At 37.1% G+C, this 11,591-nt stretch overlaps 1 protein-coding gene across 1 annotated transcript; it reads left to right on the top strand.

Annotated features, from left to right (window-relative positions):
* Positions 1-9,994: 9,994 nt before the first annotated feature.
* Positions 9,995-11,105, top strand: LOC119784095. The gene is made up of 2 exons (XM_038285969.1): positions 9,995-10,137; positions 10,261-11,105. The coding sequence occupies exons 1-2, from the start codon at positions 9,995-9,997 to the stop codon at positions 10,931-10,933; spliced, it is 816 nt and encodes a 271-aa protein (XP_038141897.1). The 3' UTR covers positions 10,934-11,105.
* Positions 11,106-11,591: the final 486 nt, after the last annotated feature.

Below are 11,591 nucleotides of genomic sequence, written 5' to 3'. Positions count from 1 at the left end.
AATTGTTTATTAACCTACCTTAGGGCGGAATTATCAAGAATCCAATTGTGAGTGCAGTAATATTGCTTGCTCGCTCATAACTGGAATATGCGCGAGGGGCTGGACCATGGTTTGCGGGTGATTTAACAAGAGCGATTGCGTAACTGGTGGCAGGTGCAAAACTGTTGGAGACGGCCTATTTAAATGATGGTTTTGCGCGTTTTGTGGTTTGCGGCAAAGTAGTTTGTAGTTTGTACAAACTAGTGCATTAAGAAATTTAAATCTTACAGTGATATAAAGAAAAAACTTTGGCAACCTTTATTCCCTAAGGTGGTATGTGGCTGAATTTCTACTTCACTGCAGTAAAAAAAAAACAAAAAAAAAAAACAGGTGTTTTGTATTGGCCTGTAGAAAAATGCACATACTAAATGGCTCACAAGAAGTGACTGTGGATGAGATTACGCATCCCCGCAGCATTGGCATGTTGCTCCACAGGCGCAGGGGGAGAACCCCGACCCCGTCGGACAGCACTTCTGAAAAACGAGATTGGGAGATCCCAGCTCTCGCTGCAACCGTACGCTGGAATGACCCAGATGCAAAAAAGTGCAATGTTGCAAGGAGTTTTGTGATATCTGGTATTGCGTGGGTCCTCCTTGTGGCTGGCTCCAAATCCATTCGGAGTTCCCCCAACAGCTCCAAAATGGCAATGCTGGATAAACGATATGTTTTGATGATCGTTTCCTCGTTCATTCCAAAAATATTCACACGGAGTGAAAAAATGCGTTCTCTGCGTCTCCTTGCTTCATTTCGATGTCTCCTTTTTGCGACAATAACCGCTGCCATGTGTGTGCAATTACGCATACAGACTATTTGCACCTTCTTTTGAAACGTGTTAAATATAGAGTCAGATACCGTTAGCAAAATTGTTTTTAGGTTTGATAAATCACTTTGCGAGTGCTAAATTAATATATTTACATGTTCTCCTCCCACAAGACGCACTTTTGCGTGTAAACGCCCCATATTGCATATTCATTGCAGAAAAAGTACTAAATGGATAAGAGGCGCTATTTAGCACGTTTTAAAGACCAAATCCTTTTAGCACGCTGTTGATAGATCAGTTTGTAAATTTTTTAGCGTGCGCAGTGAAATAGCTCACGTTTTTATACACGCAAACCTTTGATAGATCCGGCCCTTAATTTTAAACTTTATCTTTTGTGATGCAGTCTTAACATGACCATCTCATTCCAAGGTTTATTAACCTAGCATTAATTTTAAACTTTATCTTTTGGGATATAGTCTTAACATGACCATCTCATTCCAAGGTTTATTAACCTAGCATTAATTTTAAACTTTATCTTTTGGGATGCAGTCTTAACATGACCATCTCATTCCAAGGTTTATTAACCTACACTTAATTTTAAACTTTATCTTTTGTGATGCAGTCTTAACATGACCATCTCATTCCAAGGTTTATTAACCTAGCATTAATTTTAAACTTTATCTTTTGGGATGCAGTCTTAACATGACCATCTCATTCCAAGGTTTATTAACCTAGCATTAATTTTAAACTTTATCTTTTGGGATGCAGTCTTAACATGACCATCTCATTCCAAGGTTTATTAACCTAGACTTAATTTTAAACTTTATCTTTTGGGATGCAGTCTTAACATGACCATCTCATTCCAAGGTTTATTAACCTAGCATTAATTTTAAACTTTATCTTTTGGGATGCAGTCTTAACATGACCATCTCATTCCAAGGTTTATTAACCTAGACTTAATTTTAAACTTTATCTTTTGGGATGCAGTCTTAACATGACCATCTCATTCCAAGGTTTATTAACCTAGCATTAATTTTAAACTTTATCTTTTGGGATATAGTCTTAACATGACCATCTCATTCCAAGGTTTATTAACCTAGCATTAATTTTAAACTTTATCTTTTGGGATGCAGTCTTAACATGACCATCTCATTCCAAGGTTTATTAACCTAGCATTAATTTTAAACTTTATCTTTTGGGATGCAGTCTTAACATGACCATCTCATTCCAAGGTTTATTAACCTAGCATTAATTTTAAACTTTATCTTTTGGGATGCAGTCTTAACATGACCATCTCATTCCAAGGTTTATTAACCTAGCATTAATTTTAAACTTTATCTTTTGGGATGCAGTCTTAACATGACCATCTCATTCCAAGGTTTATTAACCTAGCATTAATTTTAAACTTTATCTTTTGGGATGCAGTCTTAACATGACCATCTCATTCCAAGGTTTATTAACCTAGCATTAATTTTAAACTTTATCTTTTGGGATGCAGTCTTAACATGACCATCTCATTCCAAGGTTTATTAACCTAGCATTAATTTTAAACTTTATCTTTTGGGATGCAGTCTTAACATGACCATCTCATTCCAAGGTTTATTAACCTAGCATTAATTTTAAACTTTATCTTTTGGGATGCAGTCTTAACATGACCATCTCATTCCAAGGTTTATTAACCTAGCATTAATTTTAAACTTTATCTTTTGGGATGCAGTCTTAACATGACCATCTCATTCCAAGGTTTATTAACCTAGCATTAATTTTAAACTTTATCTTTTGGGATGCAGTCTTAACATGACCATCTCATTCCAAGGTTTATTAACCTAGACTTAATTTTAAACTTTATCTTTTGGGATGCAGTCTTAACATGACCATCTCATTCCAAGGTTTATTAACCTAGCATTAATTTTAAACTTTATCTTTTGGGATGCAGTCTTAACATGACCATCTCATTCCAAGGTTTATTAACCTAGACTTAATTTTAAACTTTATCTTTTGGGATATAGTCTTAACATGACCATCTCATTCCAAGGTTTATTAACCTAGCATTAATTTTAAACTTTATCTTTTGGGATATAGTCTTAACATGACCATCTCATTCCAAGGTTTATTAACCTAGCATTAATTTTAAACTTTATCTTTTGGGATGCAGTCTTAACATGACCATCTCATTCCAAGGTTTATTAACCTAGCATTAATTTTAAACTTTATCTTTTGGGATGCAGTCTTAACATGACCATCTCATTCCAAGGTTTATTAACCTAGACTTAATTTTAAACTTTATCTTTTGGGATGCAGTCTTAACATGACCATCTCATTCCAAGGTTTATTAACCTAGCATTAATTTTAAACTTTATCTTTTGGGATATAGTCTTAACATGACCATCTCATTCCAAGGTTTATTAACCTAGCATTAATTTTAAACTTTATCTTTTGGGATGCAGTCTTAACATGACCATCTCATTCCAAGGTTTATTAACCTAGCATTAATTTTAAACTTTATCTTTTGGGATGCAGTCTTAACATGACCATCTCATTCCAAGGTTTATTAACCTAGCATTAATTTTAAACTTTATCTTTTGGGATGCAGTCTTAACATGACCATCTCATTCCAAGGTTTATTAACCTACACTTAGGGCCGGATTTATCAAGATCCAATTTTGCGTGCAGTAATTTGCGCTCGCAAACTGGAATTTTGCGCGAGGGGCTGGACCATGGTTTGCGGGTGATTTAACAAGAGCGATTGCGTAACTGGTGGCAGGTGCAAAACTGTTGGAGACGGCCTATTTAAATGATGGTTTTGCGCGTTTTGTGGTTTGCGGCAAAGTAGTTTGTAGTTTGTACAAACTAGTGCATTAAGAAATTTAAATCTTACAGTGATATAAAGAAAAAACTTTGGCAACCTTTATTCCCTAAGGTGGTATGTGGCTGAATTTCTACTTCACTGCAGTAAAAAAAAAACAAAAAAAAAAACAGGTGTTTTGTATTGGCCTGTAGAAAAATGCACATACTAAATGGCTCACAAGAAGTGACTGTGGATGAGATTACGCATCCCCGCAGCATTGGCATGTTGCTCCACAGGCGCAGGGGGAGAACCCCGACCCCGTCGGACAGCACTTCTGAAAAACGAGATTGGGAGATCCCAGCTCTCGCTGCAACCGTACGCTGGAATGACCCAGATGCAAAAAAGTGCAATGTTGCAAGGAGTTTTGTGATATCTGGTATTGCGTGGGTCCTCCTTGTGGCTGGCTCCAAATCCATTCGGAGTTCCCCCAACAGCTCCAAAATGGCAATGCTGGATAAACGATATGTTTTGATGATCGTTTCCTCGTTCATTCCAAAAATATTCACACGGAGTGAAAAAATGCGTTCTCTGCGTCTCCTTGCTTCATTTCGATGTCTCCTTTTTGCGACAATAACCGCTGCCATGTGTGTGCAATTACGCATACAGACTATTTGCACCTTCTTTTGAAACGTGTTAAATATAGAGTCAGATACCGTTAGCAAAATTGTTTTTAGGTTTGATAAATCACTTTGCGAGTGCTAAATTAATATATTTACATGTTCTCCTCCCACAAGACGCACTTTTGCGTGTAAACGCCCCATATTGCATATTCATTGCAGAAAAAGTACTAAATGGATAAGAGGCGCTATTTAGCACGTTTTAAAGACCAAATCCTTTTAGCACGCTGTTGATAGATCAGTTTGTAAATTTTTTAGCGTGCGCAGTGAAATAGCTCACGTTTTTATACACGCAAACCTTTGATAGATCCGGCCCTTAATTTTAAACTTTATCTTTTGTGATGCAGTCTTAACATGACCATCTCATTCCAAGGTTTATTAACCTAGCATTAATTTTAAACTTTATCTTTTGGGATATAGTCTTAACATGACCATCTCATTCCAAGGTTTATTAACCTAGCATTAATTTTAAACTTTATCTTTTGGGATGCAGTCTTAACATGACCATCTCATTCCAAGGTTTATTAACCTAGACTTAATTTTAAACTTTATCTTTTGTGATGCAGTCTTAACATGACCATCTCATTCCAAGGTTTATTAACCTAGCATTAATTTTAAACTTTATCTTTTGGGATGCAGTCTTAACATGACCATCTCATTCCAAGGTTTATTAACCTAGCATTAATTTTAAACTTTATCTTTTGTGATGCAGTCTTAACATGACCATCTCATTCCAAGGTTTATTAACCTAGACTTAATTTTAAACTTTATCTTTTGGGATGCAGTCTTAACATGACCATCTCATTCCAAGGTTTATTAACCTAGCATTAATTTTAAACTTTATCTTTTGGGATGCAGTCTTAACATGACCATCTCATTCCAAGGTTTATTAACCTAGCATTAATTTTAAACTTTATCTTTTGGGATGCAGTCTTAACATGACCATCTCATTCCAAGGTTTATTAACCTAGCATTAATTTTAAACTTTATCTTTTGGGATGCAGTCTTAACATGACCATCTCATTCCAAGGTTTATTAACCTAGCATTAATTTTAAACTTTATCTTTTGGGATATAGTCTTAACATGACCATCTCATTCCAAGGTTTATTAACCTAGCATTAATTTTAAACTTTATCTTTTGGGATGCAGTCTTAACATGACCATCTCATTCCAAGGTTTATTAACCTAGCATTAATTTTAAACTTTATCTTTTGGGATGCAGTCTTAACATGACCATCTCATTCCAAGGTTTATTAACCTAGCATTAATTTTAAACTTTATCTTTTGGGATGCAGTCTTAACATGACCATCTCATTCCAAGGTTTATTAACCTAGCATTAATTTTAAACTTTATCTTTTGGGATATAGTCTTAACATGACCATCTCATTCCAAGGTTTATTAACCTAGACTTAATTTTAAACTTTATCTTTTGGGATGCAGTCTTAACATGACCATCTCATTCCAAGGTTTATTAACCTAGCATTAATTTTAAACTTTATCTTTTGTGATGCAGTCTTAACATGACCATCTCATTCCAAGGTTTATTAACCTAGACTTAATTTTAAACTTTATCTTTTGGGATGCAGTCTTAACATGACCATCTCATTCCAAGGTTTATTAACCTAGCATTAATTTTAAACTTTATCTTTTGGGATGCAGTCTTAACATGACCATCTCATTCCAAGGTTTATTAACCTAGCATTAATTTTAAACTTTATCTTTTGGGATGCAGTCTTAACATGACCATCTCATTCCAAGGTTTATTAACCTAGCATTAATTTTAAACTTTATCTTTTGTGATGCAGTCTTAACATGACCATCTCATTCCAAGGTTTATTAACCTAGACTTAATTTTAAACTTTATCTTTTGGGATGCAGTCTTAACATGACCATCTCATTCCAAGGTTTATTAACCTAGCATTAATTTTAAACTTTATCTTTTGGGATGCAGTCTTAACATGACCATCTCATTCCAAGGTTTATTAACCTAGCATTAATTTTAAACTTTATCTTTTGGGATGCAGTCTTAACATGACCATCTCATTCCAAGGTTTATTAACCTAGCATTAATTTTAAACTTTATCTTTTGGGATGCAGTCTTAACATGACCATCTCATTCCAAGGTTTATTAACCTAGACTTAATTTTAAACTTTATCTTTTGGGATGCAGTCTTAACATGACCATCTCATTCCAAGGTTTATTAACCTAGCATTAATTTTAAACTTTATCTTTTGGGATGCAGTCTTAACATGACCATCTCATTCCAAGGTTTATTAACCTAGACTTAATTTTAAACTTTATCTTTTGGGATGCAGTCTTAACATGACCATCTCATTCCAAGGTTTATTAACCTAGACTTAATTTTAAACTTTATCTTTTGGGATGCAGTCTTAACATGACCATCTCATTCCAAGGTTTATTAACCTAGCATTAATTTTAAACTTTATCTTTTGGGATGCAGTCTTAACATGACCATCTCATTCCAAGGTTTATTAACCTAGCATTAATTTTAAACTTTATCTTTTGGGATGCAGTCTTAACATGACCATCTCATTCCAAGGTTTATTAACCTAGCATTAATTTTAAACTTTATCTTTTGGGATGCAGTCTTAACATGACCATCTCATTCCAAGGTTTATTAACCTAGCATTAATTTTAAACTTTATCTTTTGGGATATAGTCTTAACATGACCATCTCATTCCAAGGTTTATTAACCTAGCATTAATTTTAAACTTTATCTTTTGGGATGCAGTCTTAACATGACCATCTCATTCCAAGGTTTATTAACCTAGCATTAATTTTAAACTTTATCTTTTGGGATGCAGTCTTAACATGACCATCTCATTCCAAGGTTTATTAACCTAGCATTAATTTTAAACTTTATCTTTTGGGATGCAGTCTTAACATGACCATCTCATTCCAAGGTTTATTAACCTAGCATTAATTTTAAACTTTATCTTTTGGGATGCAGTCTTAACATGACCATCTCATTCCAAGGTTTATTAACCTAGCATTAATTTTAAACTTTATCTTTTGGGATGCAGTCTTAACATGACCATCTCATTCCAAGGTTTATTAACCTAGCATTAATTTTAAACTTTATCTTTTGGGATGCAGTCTTAACATGACCATCTCATTCCAAGGTTTATTAACCTAGCATTAATTTTAAACTTTATCTTTTGGGATGCAGTCTTAACATGACCATCTCATTCCAAGGTTTATTAACCTAGCATTAATTTTAAACTTTATCTTTTGGGATGCAGTCTTAACATGACCATCTCATTCCAAGGTTTATTAACCTAGCATTAATTTTAAACTTTATCTTTTGGGATATAGTCTTAACATGACCATCTCATTCCAAGGTTTATTAACCTAGACTTAATTTTAAACTTTATCTTTTGGGATGCAGTCTTAACATGACCATCTCATTCCAAGGTTTATTAACCTAGCATTAATTTTAAACTTTATCTTTTGGGATGCAGTCTCACACCGACTCCGGTCTTATCGTTGCGGTGCGGTGTGTGCGGCGCCGCAAGGATTCCAAGTCATTAAAAAGACGTAAACCTCTCTCACCGGCTGCAGAGCTGTCCGGCTGCGGTTACCGAGGCACTCCGGCGCTGCAGAAAATTCCGCAAGAAAGCTATCCTTGCGGCGTTCCGGAGGCCTCCGCAACAAGCTCTCGCAAATACCACGGCACAAACAGGAAGTTTTCCAATGAAAATAAAAGATTTCCTGTTTTTTTCAAAATAAAACACGTTCGTTTGCATGTATTGTCTGTCCTTTCTCTCCGCCTTCCCTCTGTACAACCCATATGACGTCACTGCCGCCTGCTGGTAAAGACGGGGTCAAAACTTTGTGGCCCCATCACTTGATTTACAGCAATGGACGACGAGAGGCTCATTCACGAGGTTGAAAACCATCCCATCATTTATGACACTTCAAATCCTTTTTACAAGGATAACACAAAAAAAGAAAATGCGTGGAAAGAAATAGCTGCTGCCATGGAAGAGGATAGTAAGTATTTGTCAATAATAGTGTCATAAACTGTTGGGAAAGTGTTTTATTTCTTTTTATCAATATAAAAATAAAACACATTACATGATACTATGTTTAATCATTAATTACAAGGATATTAAAATATTAGCTTATATTCAAATATAATATATAAAAGTATTCGGTCCCATCTTGTTTAGGGTTCTTTTTATCTATATATATGTATATATTTAAATATATATATATATAAAAACACATTACATGATATTATGTTTAATCATTAATTCCTAGTTTTCTGTGTAGTCAAAAGGCAAATTTTGTAGTCTTATGTAAGGCCCCAGCTCTCCCTGTACTGTTTTTGATGTGTTCTTACAGTTATTACATGGCATAAACATACATGTACTGTTTGTAGCAACAGCACTACCAAAACTAATAAGGATATTAAAATATTAGCTTATATTCAAATATAATAAAAGTATTCGGTCCCATCTTGCTTTGTGTTGAGTCAGTGCACTTGGGATGGGAGAGGGGCCATGCCTACACCTCTGTGTTGTTATGTAAATGTGGTGTGCCTCACAGCCATTCACAAGTTAGTGTGAATGAATGCAAGTAGCTACTCTTGTATTACAGAGACTGGACAGAACACATACTGTTTAAAACTTTTTTATTAACCACATGCATTTTAAGTCAAAAGAAAGGAAAACATACACAGCAGTTAAAAAGAAGTCTTTGGGTTTCATAGGTTAACACCTATCACATCAGCCTAGATCATTTTTTCCTGCCAAGACACACTACCTGCTGGACTGTTAAAAAATGTAGTGTAGGCCCTCCTGTTCTCGTACGCTTGTCTGGCAGCTCTGCGCCCACCAATGTTCAGAGCTTGTGGCAAACGTAGTCCTCGCTCTTCAGCCTCATCCAAGTATCTCTGGTTCTCTGACGGGGCAAGCAAGTAGTTGTGGAGTATGATGGCAGCCACAACCAGTGTGTCCACGTGGTTTGGATGTAAGTTTATGTTTCTGAGCATAATTCTCCACCTTGCAGTGAGGATTCCAAACGCACATTCCAACACCATGCGTGCTCTTGAAAGTCTATAAGTAAAAATACGGTTGTCGTGGTCCAGATCAGTAGCAGGGTAGGGCCTCAGCAGGTAGGTTTTAAGTGGGAAGGCAGCATCTCCCACCAAGACATGGGGCAGCGGTCCGAGTTCTGGTGCACCAGGCAAAGGTGAACTTGGCGGTACATTCAGGTCTCCCCTCTCTAGTCCCTTTCCCAGATTTGATGCTGAAAAAACACCTCCATCACTCATCCTTCCAAAGTCCCCAACTTGAATTGCCCTGAACCTGTACTCATGGTCCACAACAGCCAAAAGCACTATGGAAAAACTTTTCTTGTAGTAAAAGTACTGTGACCCTGAACGAGCTGGTGCTTGTATGTTGACATGTTTGCCATCAATTGCACCAAGGCAGTTGGGAAAGTTCCATATTCTCCAGAAGCCACGTGCCACTTCAGTCCACATATCTTCAGTTGGGCTGGGCAGGAACTCTTCCATCATCTTGCTCTCGATCGCTGCGTAGACCATGTGAACAGAATTCACAACAGTCGAGTGGCCGAGTCGATAGCTGAACGCCAGGCTCATTAGGGAGTCACCAGAAGCCAAATATCTGTGGAACACAAAATGAAAACATTTATTTACTTGTTAACATTTGTGTTATGTCCTTCTAGTGACCACTTGCATGAACAGATGGAGGCTAATACGAGACAGCTTCGTCAAGGCAGAAAAGAAAATTTCAAGCGGGGCTGATGCTGACTCTGTCCCTCCAACGCATAAATATGCGGATTTGCTGACGTTCCTCCGGCCTCACATCCAGCACAGACGGTCAGTAATATTATATTATTCAAGTAAAATTAATGTTGTCAACATTGTATTTTTATTGATTGTAGAATAAATTAAAGTACTTGTCTTTTAATTTTTATCTTCTTCTGATATCTTCTTGTATAGCCAAAAAAGTAATGTGCGGCTTTCAAACCCAGCCAGCACCCAAGCTTGCACCACTACGCCCTCCCCATCTATCTCCACAGCATCTGCAACATTTGAATTTGATGAGGAAGCGGAACCCCGACCCACTTCATCCCGCTCTGCCCCTTCTCCAGTGCCCCCTATTCCCGGACCATCAACCTCCAGGGATGTGGAGAGGTCAAGAAGCCCCAGGGAAAGACCACAGCCCGTTGCCACACAGCAAAGTGCAGCACAGGACAGGGGGAGGAGGAGAAGGAGTCCAGCTGCACGTGGCGATTTTCAGGACAGATTGCTGGAGGTTCTGCAAGAGCCCCCTGCAAGACCTGAAGGCCCCAAAGATGAGGCATATTTTTTTGCCTTAAGTTTGGTCCCAATGATGCTGAGGCTCAGTTCTGATGGCCTAAGAAAGGCAAAAATGGAAATCCTGAACACTCTACACCAAATAGAGGATCAGGAAAAAGCTGCTCAAGCCATCAGGAGGCCAACACCTCTGTTTTGCCCTCCCCCACCCCCCACGGCCCCCTCAACTCCAAGAGTGCAGCCACATTTTCAGTCCCCACAGGATCAAAGTGCATTTGGCTCATTCACTCAAATGCTGCAGGACACAAGCCAAATGCCTCAAAGTAGTGAATGGGAGGACTATCCTCAATTTTAAGTTTACTTTGTGTGTTTGTAAATAGTTTTACTTTATTGTCTTTATTTTATTTTGTGTATAACTTTTAAAAATTTTGAGTGTATTTAGATTTTATTTTATGTTATTTTTATAAATACAAATCTCCTATTTAAACGTTTGCTGTGTATTTTTGTGTGAATAAAAAATATTTGTTATGCTCACATCTGGTTTATCTGTATATTTACCTCAGTGCAACCGCCAGACGTTGTTTGGGCTCTATGGCAGCTCTGTAGTTTGTGTCCTGCCTTGTTAGTTCAGGTCCAATGATGGAAAGTATGTGCTCCATCTGCTCTGCACTCATCCTGAAGTATCGGTGGTGCCGCTGGCTGTCGAGCTGAAGCTCTGCAACAAGATTATGAAAATCTCCTTGCTCCTGTCTTTGAAGATTTATTGGATGGACCCATGAATGTCTTCAGGTACTTCTGCCTCTCTGCTCATCCTCTTCTTGCAGTGCAAGAAGAGCGCAGGCAGCAAGCACCTTTCTTCTGCTAGCTGAAAGACGCAGTAAACAAATACGTATATATTTATCACTTAAATAAGGTCTACAGATGTACAAACAGTGATAGCATGCATAAGTACAACATGCAGGTCATGTATTGCGGTGAATCATGAAAAACTAGTCTTAAGGAAATTCTGATCA

The sequence above is a fragment of the Cyprinodon tularosa genome, unplaced genomic scaffold (assembly GCF_016077235.1).
Source record: "Cyprinodon tularosa strain WSP-4 unplaced genomic scaffold, ASM1607723v1 ctg2187, whole genome shotgun sequence".
Lineage (NCBI taxonomy): Eukaryota > Metazoa > Chordata > Actinopteri > Cyprinodontiformes > Cyprinodontidae > Cyprinodon > Cyprinodon tularosa.
Note: the sequence above shows the minus strand (reverse complement) of the source record. Positions and strands in the feature narration are given on the sequence as shown.